Source organism: Balaenoptera ricei, chromosome 18 (genome assembly GCF_028023285.1).
Source record: "Balaenoptera ricei isolate mBalRic1 chromosome 18, mBalRic1.hap2, whole genome shotgun sequence".
Classification (NCBI taxonomy): Eukaryota; Metazoa; Chordata; class Mammalia; order Artiodactyla; family Balaenopteridae; genus Balaenoptera; species Balaenoptera ricei.
The window spans coordinates 25,774,303-25,794,593 of record NC_082656.1 but is presented as its reverse complement, the minus strand read 5'-3'; the positions used below and the strand labels follow the sequence as shown (position 1 = coordinate 25,794,593).

Sequence of the window (20,291 nt, the reverse complement as noted above, 5' to 3'; positions counted from 1 at the left end):
AGCCTCATTCTCTATCTCTGCAGAACTCCTTTCTCTAAGTAGGAGGATATATGGTTCCCAATAGGTTTTATATTCTTGGCCACTAGAGCGTTAAACATAATGGTCTTTCTGGTCCATGTTCAAAAAGCTCATGGGCGGGACTGATGGGTATGGTGTGACTTACTTGCTCTTTCACAAACCAGTTGACTATGTAGACGGTAGGGTACTATGATAGGTTCATATTAATTAGGTACTGAGCTCTGGACTAGTTGTCTGATTATTCATACTAACCAAGTGGATAGTTGAAGGGCTAGTGCTAGAAAAGAGGTGCTAGGCAAACAGTCTCACGGAGTCTGCTACACCAGAACATTGAGATTCCATGGTTTTCGTCTTGTGCTGTGTAAGCCTCCAGAGTCCTTGTCAGTCCACGGCAAAATCCGTTTCCAAAGATACTTCTCATTTATCCACCTGTGTAACTTATACTGCTAATCATAAGTACAAGCATTTCCTTCAGTGATACGCCCAACAGGAACAAAAGAATAGATGGGACTTTTCCTCATGTGTCCATAAACAGGTGCTCAGTATCTTAAATAATATTATAAAATCAGTATTTTAAAATAGTTTCCCACTCCAAAATAACCAGCTTCTAACTTCTATTATTATCATTAGGAAGATGACCTTGAGGCTTTGGTGGGCTCACACATTAGGTGAAAGTTTATCTTACTCTGTCAAATAATGGTTCTATTTTTACTTTCTGTTCCAGTGAGGAGGTAGATTTGGAACTTCCAAGCACTGAAAATGAATATGTATCAACTTCAGAGGCTGATGTTGGTGGGGAACCCAAAGTGGTTTTTAAAGAAAAAACAGTCACTTCTCTTGGAGTCGTGGCAGATGGAGTGGCCCCAGTCTTCAAAAAGAGAAGAATTGAAAATGGAAAATCTAGAAATTTAAGGCAACGAGGTGATGATCAATAACTGTAAAAAAAGCTTCTTGTACGGGCTTTTTGGACAGAATGGAGACTATACATCTTAAACGCTCCTCTCTGTTTATTTTACAGTACTTAAATGCTAAAAATTTAGACTTATTCTAAATGTAAAATAAATCTTTTTTCATGTGAAATTGATTTTTGTTCCTAAAATGGAAGCCTACCACATCGCATTGTAATACAGTGTATTATGTTCAGTGTCTAAAAGTTGCTAATTATGTCATAAGATGCTATGTATCTGTTATTTAAAACATGGAAAAGAAAGGCCTCTATTCCATTCTTACTCATATGAACATACTTGTACTGCACTGAAAATGCATTACTTTTGCATGTGGACATTATCCAAGAAATAATAATTAGACCACATAAGAGAAGATTCACAGCCCATGATGAGTGAGTCCTGAGGATCCTGTCAGAAGAACTGATGTAGAAAGTGTATGCATATGGGCTTACTTTATTCAATTTAACGTCAAGGGCCAAGAACCAGGACTGCAGCTCAGGTCGTGCTTAATATGGAATGAAAATCGAACCAGAGGTAGAAGGGTGTATCATCTGCCTGGTTCAGTGCAAAGCAACAACCACTGCTTAAGCATCTTCACCGTGAGCCAGGCACTGTGCTAGGCACTGGAGATGTAAAGGTGAGCAAGACATACCTCTGTTCTTCACGACTTCTCATTCTGACGGAGTCCTTTTTTCCCGTCATGTACTCTGTGTAGTGGCCTTATATGTACTGGAAAATATTTTTTAGGGTTTATTTGAAACTGTGTAGATGAAGTCTTGAACAAAAATAGCAAGGTTTCTGACTTCAGTAAAAGGTTTTGGTGTTCCTTTAGACAAAGTGGAAATTTCCCATTTCCTGGTGAAATTTCTTAAAAAGTGGCATTTTCCTATTTAATCCATTTGAAGTAGGTACCTTCCCTTTATTATTCCAAATTCTTAAAATTATATTTAAAAAAAAAAAAATTATATTTTTTATAAATTGTACAGTAGTTAACATTTGGTAGTATTTGTCTTTTTAAGGTTACTAGTGTATATGTAAGAAAATTATAGCTTATTAAAAACTTTATGAAAGAGTAAATTAAATATTGTTATTTTTTTTCTTCTAATACTGATCAGCGTCAACTTAGTATTGGTGAGATAGATAGTATTTGGAGACTTGTCTTTATATTTGTTCAGTATACTTACTTGGCTATTGCACGAATGTATAGTGTTATAGAGAAGTATTTTACATTCTCCAAGCCCATTTGTCATCTAGCTAATAAGCAGTGCATTTTGGTGCTTGACTCTCCTCAATTGGAAAAGATAATAAGATATAAATGGAGTACTGCTATATTTTACCCACATATTTAATTAGCTCATACAAAATAAACAAATTTGAGGACATTTTTAAAACCACACCTCATTATGTAAAGTGTTTCTCTTTGATGCATTCTTTAAATTATCTCCTTTACCTTTGTAACAAGGCAGTATTCTCAGAAGTTTAAAGGCAGTTCACCTTAAACTGAAACTGGTTTTAAGGATTGCTCAGAAAAGACTCTTGACAAACACAAAAATTTTAGTAAATCAAATCATGAAAAATAATACTTTTCTATTTGCTTTGAAAGAATAAGTAGAGAATATACCAGCTTCAATTAACTGGATTTTTGCAGAAGTTAAATATTTGATATCATGTCTACCATTACCTTTCTATTATATTGTTTTGCCTATATTTATTTTTGTATAGTTAGGAGATTATCAAGTCACTGTATTTTTATTATATATAAAAAAATCTAAACAGTAGAGAAATAAGTGTTTAAAAAAAAGTCCCAGTAATCTCTGACCCCTCCCCCATGGCCACTGTGGGGTTTTGTTTTGTTTTGTTTTTGTTTTTTTTCACTAAGCATGTTAATATTGTGGGTATATGTGGATAACCCTTATGGCACCTGGATCTATGAGGTCTGCTTTCTGGATGAAATCGTATTCAAAGAAGCATAATCCAAACAGTCAAAAGTAGTTTTTGTTTTTTAATGCAATTTTTATAAATTCTGAAAACTGTACTGGGGGAAACAACCAGATTTGTAAGCACTGAAAAACTGTAATAATTAAAATAGTATGGTACTTGCTCACGCATACATAAACTAGAGTTTGTTTCTGGTTGTCTGTTATTGTACCAGCACCACACTGGTTTCATTATTGTGTTTTCATAGTATGTTTTAACATCTGGCGAAGCAGATACCCTCATAGTACCTTTCTGTTTAAAAATGTTCATATCTATTCATTATTTCAAGTTGCCACCTCTGCCTTCCCCCAAAAACTCTGTGATCCCATACCACACCTACTGAGTTGGTAATAACTGCCATAATTGTTTTTGACATTGATTCTTCTCATCTATCAACATTGTCCTTTCAGTTAGTCAGTTTTTTTGTGTCTCTCTAAAGTTGTGTAGTTTTCTCTCTAATGGGCCCTATATGTTTCTTAAAATGTAAGCTTTCTGAGGGTGCCCACATCATAAGTACATGGCATATTGTAAGCAGTTAATATTTTTTAGTGAATGAATGAGAAAATAGAAGGAAAAGAGCAAAAAAAAGAAATACAGATGACTCAAAACTACAACTGGATGTCATTTTTCACCAGATTACCAAACATCAATTTGTTAATGTTGGTGAAGTTGTGAGAAAATAGGTGATCTTGTACACTGTTAAAGTATATGCATTAATCTTTTAACTTTTTCTGTACTTTATTATGTTTTTACATCTTAAAAAGTTTGCAGGCTGAGAGACTGCTTCTCCCAAGGTTAGCCCTTAGAACAAAGGGCTTGCCCAGGAGCACATCTTTCACATACAAACCAGCCAATTCCAAGTCTGTGGCCCCAACCACCTCCTTATCTAATTCTCACACACCAATCAAATATTCCCTCTGCCCTAAAATCATCCCAGGGCCAGCTACCAGGCAACTAGAGGCCACTTCTGTAGCCCAAAGCCCACTTGAATTGTTCAGACTCGCCAGTCCTAAACTGTTTACTCTGCCCTACCTCGCCTCTTCCAAACAAACTGATAAAGACATTGGCCTAGACTTTCCCCTTGCTCCCATCTTCTGCCCAAATCTGGTGTTTCCCCTGTAGCCCTGAGTGGCACATGATCACCTCCTGTCTGAGATCTGTGAGTATAATAAACTTCCTCCTCCCAAGCCTCATTCTTGTCTCTTGTGGCCACACCTACTTTTACCATGCCATATCCAACATGTACATTTGTAGAACAGTACACATGGATACAACCTCTAATAGAGAAAGTTTTCAAAATATCAAAATTTAAAAGCACATGTCTATTAACTGGGTAATTCCGCTTCCAGAAATTTATTATAGGTACTCTCACACATGTTAGAAATGACAGGTATAAGGCTAATCTAATATTACTTCTAAATAAGCAATTTGAAAAAACCTTAGGGTCTATCAATATAAAACTGTTAAATCGGTTGCATTTCTTTATACTAACAATGAAATTCAGAAAGGGAAAGTAAAAAAAAAATCCCTTTTAAAATCATATCAAAAAAAAAGGAAAATACTTAGGAATAAACCTGACCAAGGAGGTGAAAGACTTACAAGCTGAGAACTATAAAACATTAATAAAGGAAATTGAAGGTGATTTAAGAAATGGAAAAATATCCCATGCTCTTGAATGGGAAGAATTAATATTGTTAAAATGGACATACTACCCAAAGCAATCTACAGATTTAATGTTATCCCTATCAAATTACCCATGACATTTTTCACAGAACTAGAACAAATAATCCTAAAATTTATATGGAACCATAACAGACCCAGAATTGCCAAAGCAATCCTGAGGGAAAAAAACAAAGCAGGAGGCATAACCCTTCCAGACTTCAGACAATACCACGGTAATTGTACAATTACTACAAAGCTACAGTGATCAAAACAGTGTAGTATTGGCACAAAAACAGACGTGGACCAATGGAACAGAATAGAGAGTCCAGAAATAAACCCACACACCTTCAGTCAATTAATCTTTGACAAAGGAGGCAAGAATATACAATAGGGAAAAAGTCTCTTCAGCAACTGGTGTTGAGAAAGCCAGACAACTGCATGTAAATCAATGAAGTTAGAACACATCCTCACACCATCCACAAAAATAAACTCAAAATGGCTTAAAGACTTAAATATAAAGCATGACACCATAAACCTCCTAGAAGAGAACATAGGCAAAACATTTTCTGATATAAATCGTACCAGTGTTTTCTTAGGTCAGTCTCCCAAGGCAAGAGAAATAAAAGCAAAAGAAACCCAAATGGGACCTCATCAAACATAAGCTTTTGCACAACAAAGGAAACCATAAATAAGATGAAAAGGCAACCTATGGACTGGGAGAAAATATTTGCAAATGATGCAACTGACAAGGGCTTAATTTGCAAAATATACAAACAGCTCATACAGCTTAATAACAACAACAAAAAACTCCAAACAACCCAATCAGAAAATGGGCAGAAGACCTAAATAGACATTTCTCCAAAGAAGACATACAGATGGCCAACAGACACAGGAAAAGATGCTCAACATCACTTATTATTAGAGAAATGCAAATCAAAACTGCAATGAGGTACCACCTCACACCAGTCAGAATGGCCATGATTAAAAATAACAAATGCTGAAGAGGGTGTGGAGAAAAGGGAACCCACTGCTGGCAGGAATGTAAATTGGTGCAGCCACTATGGAGAACAGTATGGAGGTTCCTCAAAAAACTAAAAATAGAATTTCCATATGATCCAGCAATCCCACTCCTGGGCATATATCCAGAAAAAATAAGATACATGTACCCCTATGTTTATAGCAGCACTATTCACAATAGCCAAGACACGGAAACAACCTAAATGTTCATCAACAGAGGAATGGATAAAGAAGATGTATGTGTGTGTGTGTATGTGTATATATATATATATATATATATATATATATATATATATATATATATATATACACATACACACACATACATATACAATGGAATATTACTCAGCGATAAAAAAGAATGAAGTAATGCCATTTGCAGGTACATGGATGGACCTGGAGATGATCATACTAAGTGAAGTAAGTCAGAGAAAGACAAATATGATATCACTTATAGATGGAATCTGAAAATTGATACCAATGAACTAATTTACAAAAGAGAAACAGACTCACAGACTCAGAAAACAAATTCATGGTTACCAAAGGGGAAAGTAGGTAAGGGATAAATTAGGAGGTTGGGATTAACATATACACTCTAATACATATAAAATAGATAACAAGGACCTACTGTATAGCACAGGGAACTCTACTCAACACTCTCTAATAACCTATATGGGAAGAGAATCCGAAGATGAATAGTTATATGTATATGTGTAACTGAACAAGATGCTGTACACCTACAAAAAACACAACATTGTAAATCAACTTTATTCTGATAAAAATTAAATTTAAAAAAAAAAGTAGTGATGAGACCCAAGGTTTTGGGTGTTTGTTCTGGCATATTCCACTGTAATTTCAACCCAGGAACACGACTTCCTCTAAGGCTCTGGTTGCCCAAGTGACTAGAGTTGGGTATGAAGAAATCCTGCCACCTTATAGCCGTTCCCATAACAGCAAGTTTAAAACCAGTGCTTTGGGGCACTTAATATTCACAAGGACTGCAGGGATGTAAATGACACCTTATATATATATATATATATATATATATATATATATATATACATATGTATATATATATATATATATATATATATATATACATATGTATATATATATATATATATATATATATATATATATATATATATATAAAAACTGGTTAGGGACTTCCCTGGCGGTCCAGTGGTTAAGACTCCACACTTCCACTGCCAGGGGGCACAGGTTCAATCCCTGGTTGGGGAACTAAGATCCCGCATGCCACGCAGCGCAGCCAATAAAAAAACGAACAAACAAAAAAAACTGGTTAAATTGAAAAAGCCCTCCCTGCACTTTTTGGATTGATCTGCAAGATACATTGTTAGGTAAAAGAAGCAGCAAGATTCAAAAAAGGAAGAAAAGTGCACTGGTTGAAGACAAAAGTTCTAGTGCCAGACTGACTCATTGCCAATTCCTATTCTGTACCTAGTAGACCTTGGTTAAGACTTAGGCAAGTTATTTAATCTCTCTATGCCTCCATTTTCTTATGTAAAAGGGAATTTTTAGGACAGTTTTAAGTTCACAGCAAAATTGAAAGGAAGGTACAGAGAGCTCCTATATACCCCTTGTCTGTACACATGCACAGCCTCCACCAATATCAATATCCTTCACCCAAGTGGTACACTGTTTACAACTGATGAACCTACACTGACACATCATAATCACCCTAAGTCCATAGCTTACATTAGCATTTACTCTTGGTGTGTACAGTTCTCAGATATTCTGTTCCAGTGTTGTGGCTGTGGTTGTTTTTTGTTTGTTTGTTTTCATTTTATTTCTTTGCATTTCACTTTGGGAGGTTTCTATGGACATACCTTCAAGCTGGCTGCTAACTTGACCATGCCCAGACTACTGAAGAGCTCATCAAAGGCATTCTTCGTTTTTACAGTGTTTTTTATTTCTAGCATTTCCTTTGGAATCTTTTAATTTCCATCTCTCGGTTTATGTTACTCATCTGTTCCCACATGTTGCCCACTTTCTCCATTAGAGCCATTAGCACATCAATCATAGTTATTTTAAATTCCTGTTCAGATAATTCCTCTAGAAATTCCTTCTTGAATAGGATCTGAGCCTTTGCAATTCTTTCAGCTGAAATCCATTGTTACTATACTGGAACCTTATCAATGTGGTGGTAAAGTTTAGTGAAAGGGAAGCAGTCTATAATCTGAAGATTAAGTCTCAGTCTTTTTGTGAGCCTGATTCCCTGGGTTGCGACCTTCACAAATGCTTCTCAGCTTCCCCTCTTCCCCATGTAGGTGATACAGGAAGATTGGAGGGTACTGGAATTGGATATTTCCCTTCTTCCCTGCTCACATTAGCTATGGCTCTGGTAAAGCGGTTTCCCCTGATAGCAGGCCTTAATATGAAAAATGATGCTCTTGGGGATATTTCAAAATGCTTCTTCCCCTGGGCATATTTCAAAAGGATTAATTTTCCCAGATGAAACAAGAGGGAACTCTTCTCAGGTCTTCACTAGGAGAACAGACAATGCTCCCGGAGAGTAAAATTAAAGACTGGGATCCCAGGAGTTAACTCTAAACTAGTCCACACTCAGCCTCCAGCAATCTGTCAATTACTTTTTGAGTATTTCTATCAGTCCCGGTTCCTGCTTCTACTTCAGGTAAGCTGACTTTTGTTCTCTGTATTTATCTGTCTCTCCAATTTGGATGAATGGTGGTTTGTCCTGTGACCTCAGTCCTCTGATTGATCTAAGAAAAGTTATTGATTTTTAAGTTTGTTCAACTTATTTCTTCTTGTGAGGGCTGCAGTGATGACTGTAAGCTCTTTACATGTTAAAGCTGTGGCTCTACCAATTTTAAATGGCACTTGTTATGAATAGAATCGTGTTTTTCCAAAGTAATATGTTGAAGCCCTAACTCCCCAGTACCTCAGAATATGACTGAATTTGGAAATAGAACCTTTAAGTTAATTAAGTTAAAATGAGGCAGTTAGCATGGGCCATAATCCAATATGATTATTATTCTTATAAAAAGAAGAGATTAGGATATACAGAGAGAGACACCAGGTATGCACACCCACACAGAAAAGACCATGCCAGGACATACCAAGAAGGCAGCCATCTGCAAGCTGAGAGGCGCCTCAGGAGAAACCAACTCTGCTGGCACCTTGATCTCAGAATTCTAGCCTCCAGAACTGTTAGGAAATAAATTCCTGCTATCAAAGCCACTCGGTCTGTGGTATTTAGTTATGGCAGCCCTAGCAAATTAATACAACACTGTAGATTTGAGACATTTGGGACAGAGTTTTTAAGGTCCTAATTTTTTTATTTAAAACTTCAAGATTTGTTCAAGATGGCGGAGTAGAAGGACATGCGCTCACTCCCTCTTCTGAGAGCACCGGAATCACAACTAACTACTGAACAATCATCAACAGGAAGACACTGGAACTCACCAAAAAAGATACCCCACATCCAAAGACAAAAGAGAAGCCACAATGAGATGGTAGGAGGGGTGCAATCACAATAAAATCAAATCCTATAACTGCTGGATGGGTGACTCACAAACTGGAGAACACTTATACCACAGAAGTCCACCCATTGGAGTGAAGGTTCTGAGCCCCACGTCAGGCTTCCCAACCTGGGGGTCCGGCAACAGGAGGAAGAATTCCCAGAGAATCAGACTTTGAAGGCTAGTGGGATTTGATTGCAGAACGTCAACAGGACTGGGGGAAACAGAGACTCCACTCTTGGAGGGCACACACAAAGTAGTGTGCGCACCAGGACCCAGGGGGAAGGAGCAGTGACCCACAGGAGACTAAACCAGACCTACCTGCTACTATTGCAGGGTCTCCTGCAGAGGCAGGGGGCGGACGTGGCTCACCACAGGGACAAGGACACTGGCAGCAGAAGTTCTGGGAAGTAATCCTAGGTGTGAGCCCTCCTGGAGTCCACCATTAGCCCCACCAAAGAGCCGGTAGGCTCCAGTGTTGGGTTGCCTCAGGCCAAACAATCAACAGGGAGGGAACACAGCTCCACCCATCAGCAGACAAGCGGTTTAAAGTTTTACTGAGCTCTGCCCACCAGAGCAACACCCAGTTCTACCCACCACCAGTCCCTCACATCAGGAAGCTTGCACAAGCCTCTGAGATAGCCTCATCCACCAGAGGGCAGACAGCAGAAGCAAAAAGAACTACAATCCTGCAGCCTGTGGAATGAAAACCACATTCACAGAAAGATAAACAAAATGAAAAGGCAGAGGAACATGTACCAGATGAAGGAACAAAATAAAACCCCAGAAAAACAACTAAATGAAGTGGAGATAGGAAACCTTCCAGAAAAAGAATTCAGAATAATGATAGTGAAGATGATCCAGGACCTCGGAAAAAGAATGGAAGCAAAGATTGAGAAGATGCAAGAAATGTTTAACAAAGACCTGGAAGAATTAAAGAACAAACAAACAGAGATGAACAATACAATAACTGAAATGAAAAATACACTAGAAGCAATCAATAGCAGAATAACTGAGGCAGAAGAACGGATAAGTGACCTGGAAGACAGAATGGTGGAATTCACTGCCACGGAACAGAATAAAGAAAAAAGAATGAAAAGAAATGAAGACAGACTAAGAGACCTCTGGGACAACATTAAACGCAACAACGTTCGCATTATAGGGGTCCAAGAAGAAGAGAGAGACAAAAGGACCCCAGAAAATATTTGAAGACATTATAGTTGAAAACTTCCCTAACGTGGGAAAGCAAATAGCACCCAAGTCCATGAAGCACAGAGAGCCCCAGGCAGGATAAATCCAAGGAGAAACATGCCAAGACACATAGTAATCAAATTGACAAGAATTAAAGACAAAGAAAAATTATTAAAAGCAACAAGGGAAAAACGACAACGTACAAGGGAGCTCCCATGAGGTTAACAGCTGATTTCTCAGCAGAAACTCTACAAGCCAGAAGGGAATGGCATGATATATTTAAAGTGATGAAAGGGAAAAACCTACAACCAAGATTACTCTACCCAGCAAGGATCCCATTCAGATTCGATGGAGAAATCAAAAGCTTTACAGACAAGCAAAAGCTAACAGAATTCAGCACCACCAAACCAGCTCTACAACAGATGCTAAAGGAACTTCTCTAAGTGGGAAACACAAGAGAAGAAAAGGACCTACAAAAACAAACCCAAAATAAATAAGAAAATGGTAATAGGAACATATATATTGATATTACCTTAAATGTGAATGGATTAAATGCTCCAGCCAAAAGACACAGGCTTGCTGAATGGATACAAAAACAAGACACACATATATGCTGTTTACAAGAGACCCACTTCAGACCTAGGGACACATACAGACTGAAAGTGAGGGGATGGAAAAAGATATTCCATGCAAATGGAAACCAAAAGAAAGCTGAAGTAGCAATACTCATATCAGATAAAATAGACTTTAAAATAAAGAATGTTACAAGAGACAAGAAAGGCACTACATAATGATGAAGGGATCAATCCAAGAAGAAGATATAACAATTATAAATATATGCACCCAACATAGGAGCACTTCAATACATAAGGCAAATGCTAACAGCTATAAAAAAGGAAATCAACAGTAACACAATAATAGTGGGGGACTTTAACACCTCACTTATACCAATGGACAGATCATCCAGGCAGAAAATTAATAAGGAAACACAAGCTTTAAATGACACAATATACCAGATAGATTTAATTGATATTTATAGGACGCTCCATCCGAGAACAGCAGATTACACTTTCTTCTCAAGTGCACACGGAACATTGTTCAGGATAGATCACATCCTGGGTCACAAATCAAGCCTCAGTAAATTTAAGAAAACTGAAATCATATCAACCATCTTTTCCGACCACAACACTATGAGATTAGAAATCAATTACAAGGAAAAAAACGTAAAACCCACAAACACATGGAGGGTAAACAATACGTTACTAACCAAGAGATCACTGAAGAAATCAAAGAAGAAATCAAAAAATACCTAGAGACAAATGACAATGAAAACACGACGATCCAAAACCTATGGGAGGCAGCAAAAGCAGTTCTAAGGGGGAAGTTTCTAGCAATACAATCCTACCTCAAGAAACAAGAAAGATCTCAAATTAACAATCTAACTTTATACCTAAAGGAACTAGAGAAAGAAGAACAATCAAAACCCGAAGTTAGTATAAGGAAAGAAATCATAAAGATCAGAGCAGAAATAAATGAAATAGAAACAAAGAAAACAATAGCAAAGATCAATAAAACTAAAACCTGGTTCTTTGAGAAGAAAAGTAAAGTTGAGAAACCTTTAGCCAGACTCATCAAGAAAAAGAGGGAGAGGACTCAAATCAATAAAATTATAAATGAAAAAGAAGTTAAAATGGACACCACAGAAATACAAAGCATCCTAAGAGACTACTACAAGCAACTCTATGCCAATAAAATGAACAACCTGGAAGAAATGGACAAATTCTTAGAAAGGTATAACCTTCCAAGACTGAACCAGGAAGAAATAGAAAATATAAACAGACCAATCACAAGTAATGAAATTGAAACTGTGATTAAAAAATCTTCCAACAAACAAAAGTCCAGGACCAGATGGCTTCACAGGTGAATTCTATCAAACATTAAGAGAAGAGCTAACACCCATCCTTCTCAAACTCTTCCAAAAAGTTGCAGAGGAAGGAACACTCCCAAACTCATTTTATGAGGCCACCATCACCCTGATATCAAAACCAGACAAAGATACTACAAAAAAAGAAAATTACAGGCCAATATCACTGATGAATATAAATGCAAAAATCCTCAACAAAATACTAGCAAACAGAATCCAACAACACATTAAAAGGATCATACACCATGATCAAGTGGGATTTATCCCAGGATGCAAGGGTTCTTCAATATACGCAAATCAATCAATGTGATACACCATATTAACAAACTGAAGAATAAAAACCATACGATCATTTCAACTGATGCAGAAAAAGCTTTTGACAAAATTCAAAACCCATTTATGATAAAAAAAACTCTCCAGAAAGTGGGCATAGAGGGAACCTACCTCAACATAATAAAGGCCATATACGACAAACCCACAGCAAACATCATTCTCAATGGTGAAAAACTGAAAGCATTTTCTCCAAGATCAGGAACAAGACAAGGATGTCCACTCTCGCCACTACTATTCAACATAGTTTTGGGAGTTCTAAACACAGCAATCAGAGAAGAAGAAAAAAAAAGGAATACAAATTGGAAAAGAAGAAGTAAAACTGTCACTGTTTGCAGATGACATGATACTATACATAGATAATCCTAAAGATGCCACCAGAAAACTACTAGAGCTAATCAATGAATTTGGTAAAGTTGCAGGATACAGAATTAATGCACAGAAATCTCTTGCATTCCTATACACTAACAACAAAAGATCAGAAAGAGAAATTAAGGCAACAATCCCATTCACCACTGCAATAAAAAGAATAAAATACCTAGGAATAAACCTACCTAAGAAGGTAAAAGACCTGTACTCAGAAAACTATAAGACACTGATGAAAGAAATCAAAGATGACAAAAACAGATGGAGAGATACACCATGTTCCTGGATTGGAAGAATCAATATTGTGAAAATGACTATACTACCCAAAGCAATCTATGGATTCAATGCAATCCTTATCAAATTACCAATGGAAATTTTTATAGAACTAGACCAAAAAATCTTAAAATTTGTATGGAGACACAAAAGACCCTGAATAGCCAAAGCAGTCTTGAGGGGAAAAAACAGAGCTGGAGCAATGAGACTCCCTGACTTCAGACTATACTACAAAGCTACAGTAATCAAGACAATATGGTACTGGCACAAAAACAGAAACATAGATCAATGGAACAGGATAGAAAGTGCAGAGATAAACCCATGCACCTATGGTCAACTGGTCTATGACAGGGGAGGTGGGGATATACAATGGAGAAAGGACAGTCTCTTCAATGAGTGGTGCTGGGAAAACTGGACAGCTACATGTAGAAGAATGAAATTGGAACACTCCCTAACACCATACACAAAAATAAACTAAGGGTTGATTGGAGACCTAAATGAAAGACCAGACACTATGGAACTCTTGGAGGAAAACATAGGAAGAACACTCTTTGACATAAATCACAGCAAGATCTTTTTTGACTCACCTCCTAGGGTAATGGACATAAGAACAAAAATGAACAAATGGGACCTAGTGAAACAGAAGCTTTTGCACAGCAAAGGAAACTAAAAACAAGATGAAAGGACAACCCTCAGAATGGGAGAAAATATTTGCAAACGAATCACCGGACAAAGGATTAATCTCCAAAATATATAGACAGCTCATGCAGCTCAATATTAATAAAACAGAAAATCCAATCAGAAAATGGGCAGAAGACCTAAATAGACATTTTTCCAGGGAGGACCTGCAGAAGGCCAAGAGGCATATGAAACGCTGCTCAACATCACTAATTATTAGAGAAATGTAGATCAGAATTACAATGAGGTATCACCTCACACCAGTTAGAATGGGCATCATCAGAAAATCTACAAACAACAAATGCTGGAGAGGGTTTGGAGAAAAGGGAACCCTCTTGCACTGTTGGTGGGAATGTAAACTGATACAGCCACTGTAGAGAACAGTATGGAGTTTCCTTAAAAAACTAAAAATAGAATTACCATATGACACAGCAATCCCACTACTGGACATACACCCAGAGAAAACCATAATTCAAAAAGACACATGCACCCCAATGTTCATTGCAGCACTGTTTACAATAGCCAGGTCATGGAAGCAACATAAATGCCCGTCAACAGACGAATGGATAAAGAAGATGTGGTACATATATACAGTGGAATATTACTCAGCCATAAAAAGGAACGAAACTGGGTCATTTGTAGAGACGTGGATGGACCTAGAGTCTGTCATACAGAGTGAAGTTTGGTGGCAGCAGAGGGACTGAAGGAGACTACTGATGGCTTCAGGGACAATGAAAAACACAGGTGGCAAATGAAAACAGCATTGATCTGGTGTCCCTGGAAGTTCTTCCAAGTGACCTAGCAAGACCAGAACAGCTCGGAAGAAATAGCCTGCCTACTCAATCATCCCATGCTGTCAGAATGGACTTCTAGATTCAGCATCTTCACGTGTGCCGTGTTCCAAAGACTATCACACAGCAGCAGAGGCAGCAGAATTGCCATCACCTCTTGAGGTGATCAGTCTGCAAGGGTGCGTGGCCCCAGGTCCTAAAGATCCAGAGAAGTTGAAGAAGTTTCTCTAAAGCTGTAGGGCCACCACGGAAGCCACTGCCAGGAGCTGAGACGTGAGGCTTCTCGTTGGCCGTTCATGAAGCAATGTAGCCACTCTAGAGAGGAAGGATTTTTAGCTGTCACACCCAGGTCTTTTGCTAGTGGAATCGAGGGGGCCTGACTGCAGTGGGTTGAGAGAGTTTGAGAGAAAACTTAGAGTCAGCGAGTGTAGACAACACTTTCAGGGAATTTTATTGCCAAAAGGGTGAAGAGAGCAAAAAACAGGGAAGTAAGTGGCTGGCAAAGTCATTGAAAGCTTTTCTTTTTTAAAGATAGAAATAATAGCAGTTGGGATGTATGATTCAGAGTTGCATGGACTATTATGGATATATCTCAAAAGCATAATGAGCAGTGAAAAAAGCAAGTACAGAATAGTACAAGTATGATATTTTATTTATTTATTTATTTTTTAGAAATATGTCTTTTTTAAATCAATTTATTTGTTTGTTTTTGGCTCTGTTGGGTCTTCGCTGCTGCGCGCGGGCTTTCTCTGGTTGCGGCAGGCAGGGCCTGCTCTTCATTGCAGTGCACGGGCTTCTCATTGCGGTGGCTTCTCTTGTTGAGGAGTGTGGGCTCTAGGCACGCGGGCTCAGTAGTTGTGGCGCATGGGCTCTAGAGAGCAGGCTCAGTAGTTGTGGCACACGGGCTTAGTTGCTCCGTGGCATGTGGGATTTGCCCGGCTGGGGCTCGAGCCTGTGTCCCCTGCATTGGTGGGCGGATTCTTGGCCGCTGCACCACCAGGGAAGTCCATGATATAATTTTATTAAAAATGTAAAATATCCCCCCAAAATCCCGTCATTTCTTTATGAGTATACATGCAGTAAATTTTTTTTTTTTTTCAGTAAATATTTTTTAAAGGTCTTCATGGGACTGATACCATTCACCTCAGGCCAAGGGTTACCTACTGGAGTGGAAGGAAGTACGTGGGATTAGGGAAGGACATTCACAGAGCATTACGTGTATCTAAATGCTTTTTTTTAAACTATTTTTTAAAATTTTATTTGTTTATTTTCCTTATTTTTTTGGCTGCGTCAGGTCTTAGTTGTGGCACACGGGCTCTTCATTTCGGCATGTGGGCTTCTCTCTAGTTGTGGCATGTGGGGTTTTTTTCCTCTCTGTAGTTGTGGCACGTGGGCTCCAGACTGCGTGAGCTCTGTAGTTTGCACCACGAGGGCTCTCTTGTTGAAGCGTGCAAGCTCAGTAGTTGTGGCACACGGGCTTAGTTGCCCTGCGGCATATGGGATTTTAGTTCCCTGACCAGGGAGCAAACCCACGTCCCCTGCATTGGAGGGTGGTTTCTTTACCACTGGACTACCAGGGAAGTCCCTAAATGCCTTCTTCCTTTATAAAAAAACTGAACAAAATATAGTAAATTGTTAATAATGTGAAAGCTAGGTGGTGGATACACAGATATTTCATTTATTAGTCTGTGCTTTACTCTTTACATTGAAATATTAGATAATGTAAAACAAGCAAACACAAAAATATCATCATCATCAACAACAATAAAAGAATTCTCTCCCACTTGGATTGTATCAAATATAGAGCTACCAGAATAAAAAAAAAAACTTCCAGAAGTATAAATGTAATATATGCTCATTGTAAAAATTTCCAATAATAATCAAGTGTATGAGGGAGAAAGTTAAGGTGTTTCCCTAACCTCCTCTGGCAACTCCTCTATCCAGAGATAACCAGCCGCTGTCTAGAATGTATCCTTCCAGATATTTCTTTTGGACACCTACATGCATGTGATTTTGTTTTGATTTTTGTTTTTATAAAAATGGGAATCACCAGGGAATTCCCTGGCAGTCCAGTGGTTAGGATTCCACACTTCCACTGCAGTGGGCCCAGGTTCCATCCCTGGTCGGGGAACTAAGATCCTGCTAGCCAGGCGGCACGGCCAAAAAAAAAAAAAAAAAGAGAATCACCGTAAGCATATTATTCCTCCACTTGATTTTGCTCTGAACAATGTATCATAGACATCATACCAGTCTAGATTCTTGGTTGCAAACAACAGAAACTTCCTCTGGTTAATTAAAAAAAAAAAAGAAAAGAAAGAAAGAAAAAGGAATTTGTTGGAAAGGCAAAGAACCAGCTCAGAAAATGTGCAGGAAAACCAAGATTTCTCAGGCAGCTAGAACTACAGTCAAAATCAAGTCAGAGCAAAATCAGTAAGTCTAATAACACATTTTGGGGAAATGGCACCATTACACATTGCTGGTGGAAGCATAAATTGGCGTAAACTTTCCGAGGAGGGGATTTTGTAATACCTCATCAAAATTCCAAATGTACATATCCTTTGAGAAATTTATCCTACAGATATTTTGGCAGAGGCATGAAAGATCACAAGTACAAGGGTATTCACAATAGCATTGTTTGTAAGAGCAAAAGACTGTACATCACCCAAATGTCCACCAATACAAACTGATTGAATTATAATACCTTTGTATGTATGTATGTAGTGTCTACTCTGTAGCTATAAAACAAAGAATGAACAGGTTCCTGATTTAGGATACAGAATGTGCTCCAAGATCAGAAGTAGCTTATACAGTATGATGCCATTTTAGTAAAAAAAAAAAAGGTTGGGGGAAGAGAAAGATTCACATACTGTAGTGTATGTCCATAAAATATTTCTGAAAGGACACACACACAAAATTAAGAACATTGGAAAAGAAAACCAGGTGTTTAGGGGGCAGGGATAAGAAGGACGGGAGAAAAGAGGGGGGACCTTTCCTTTGTACTCTTTGAATTCTGAACCAACTGTATATAATACCTTTTTTTTTTTTTTACTGATTTTTTTCTTTTTTAAAAAATTAAGGTAAAATTGGTATATAACATACTGGTTTCATGTGTACAACATAATCATTTGACATTTGTATATACTATCACCACAATAAGTCTAGTTACCATCTGTCACCATACAAGTGACCCCCTTCACCCATTTCACTCTTCCTCACAACACCCTTCCCCTCTGGTCACCACCAATCTGTTCTCTGTATTTATGAGTTTGGTTTGGTTTGTTCATTTGCTTTGGTTTTAGATTCCACATATAAGTGGTATTTGTCTTTCTCTCTCTCACATATTCACTTAGCATAATCCCCCCAATGTCCATCCATGTTCAAAATACAAATTTTGAAAGTAAAAAGCCACATTAAAGGGTCTTATTTACATGCTGTTACTCTCCTACCCCAGTACATAGATGTGCTTTCCACTACTGCTGCCATGACCAGAAAGAATTCTAAATACCCTGTTTCTTTGTGTCATTTCTTGAGATTCAAAGTCCTAGAAAGAACATACATGCTCATAAATTTTGCCCACAAGCTCTCTGCCAGGAGTCTGGGAGAGTACCTACCTGCAAACTTTTTTGCTTTTGTAGAAAAGCCCTGTCCCTAGGAGACTTCAAACAGTCTCAGGCTGTCCAAACAGGAAGGGGTTTCAGATGTCACACAGTCCAGATAACAACAAATTCAATGGTAACAACTTTCCACATCAAAACACACAGATCCACCTCATTCTTTTTAATGGCTGCATACAATTCTGTAGTATAAATGTTTGTTTACTAAATTTTTGTTTATATGTTTAGGATCTGAATATTTGCTGATGAACATTAATGGCATTTTCGACATGTTGCTATTATAAATAATACGGTAATAAGCATCCTTGTATATATATAGCCTCTTTATCATATTAATTTGCGCACATGTACAATTATGTTGGGAGAACTTTTTGTGAAATAAGAAAGTATGGCAAAATCATATAAAATCATATCTATAGTATGATATATAAAATCTATGTAAGAAAACATTTTCAATAAAAGACTGGAAGGAAGTGTACTAAAATGAAAATAATCCAACCTGGAACATGAAAGGAACATGTCAGTCTAAATCCATAAAATCTTGAGTGTTCCCCTTATTAGATGAGGGTGAGGCAAAGACCTTGGTTAAGCATCAAAACACATTTGAGTCAAAAAGAAAATGTTCTTCAAATCCAGCAAGCAAGTGAGCAATCAAGAATAGACTAAAAAATGCATGAACATTTTGCTTTGAGAGGTTAAATTTTATTGTCTTTGAAGAGCTCCTTAATATACATAAAAAAATTCTAATTTTGCCCCCAAAATAAGGTATAACTTGTTATTCCAAAAAGAATCTATATAATCTATTTCTTTTTTATTTTTTTACATTTATTTTTATTTTTTTTTTATTGGAGTAGAGTTGATTTACAATGTTGTGTTAGTTTCTGCTGTACAGCAAAGTGAGTCAGTTATACATATACATATATCCACTGTTGTTTAGATTCTATTCCCATATGGGTCATTACAGAGTATTGAAGAGAGTTCCATGTATAGTCTATTTCTAAAACTAGAAAATCCCCACAAGACCTCTTCATTCTCCTGAAATTGAATCCATCTTTCCTCAAGTATAGCATGAAAAAAATATATTTAAAATTATTATACAATACTCTCAAGTTTTCTAATTTGTTTTGATACAACAATACTTGTTTCAATGCGAAGTACAATATTTTTACTTTGCTATGGGCTCTTGTGCTCCACAGGGGATTTAACCATAATGCTGAATTATCACGTGTGGCCTACCAGTATTATGGTGTACTTATTCACATTATGGCTTATAATCGTTGGGTTGTTTAAAATAATGACACAGGAGGTCTTGAAATCGAAAAGCATTATCAGATGCAATCATTTCATGAAATCTTTGCTGACCTGATTTTTCCAATAGATGGTGTGGCTAATATCTGCACAATTTTTAGCAGATGACATGACAGTATTTCTCATGTAAAACAAACAGTAAAAAGGTAGGTGGATTGGTGGTATGTCTAGTGGTATCCTAAATCCTAGACTCCATCTTCTTCTTCAACTTAGAAAATCTTGTGGGTTTTTTCCCCTTTTCTTTTCTTAATCCAAGCAAGGAGAAACAAATTTAGAAGAGTGAAATAATGAACTCTGTGGGAATTCCCTGGCGGTCCAGTGGTTAGGACTCCAGGCTTCCACTGCAGGGGGCACAGGTTCAATCCCTGGTCGGGGGAACTTAGATCCCACAGCCGTGCAGTGCAGCCAAAAAACAAAAAGAACCTTCTTCAAAATAATGAACTCTCTTTCACTGGTGGTATTCAAGCAGAATATGAATGATCATCTATCAGGAGTGCTGTGGAACCGAAACAAGCAAAACTGGTTGGTTGATTTTTAGGGTAATTTCTAATTCTACCATTTTGAGTGTTGAAATATAGAGCCAAACAATAATGTGAGATAAAATACAGACAAAAATTCAACTTCATTTGACCACTAACTGTAACTTAGTAATAAAGACAAACATCACAGACAGTCCCAATGTTTTTAGACTG

The 20,291-nt window shown here is 37.5% G+C and overlaps 1 protein-coding gene across 1 annotated transcript in view; it reads left to right on the top strand.

Moving 5' to 3' along the window:
• The window catches only part of WBP4 (WW domain binding protein 4), a 33,770-nt gene extending 29,635 nt beyond the window's left edge, over window positions 1-4,135 (top strand). Inside the window, exon 10 of the mRNA XM_059902562.1 lies at window positions 743-4,135. Within this exon, the coding sequence (XP_059758545.1) occupies window positions 743-953 (211 nt within the window). The 3' untranslated portion in view covers window positions 954-4,135. The remainder of the gene's footprint in view (window positions 1-742) is intronic.
• Window positions 4,136-20,291: the final 16,156 nt, after the last annotated feature.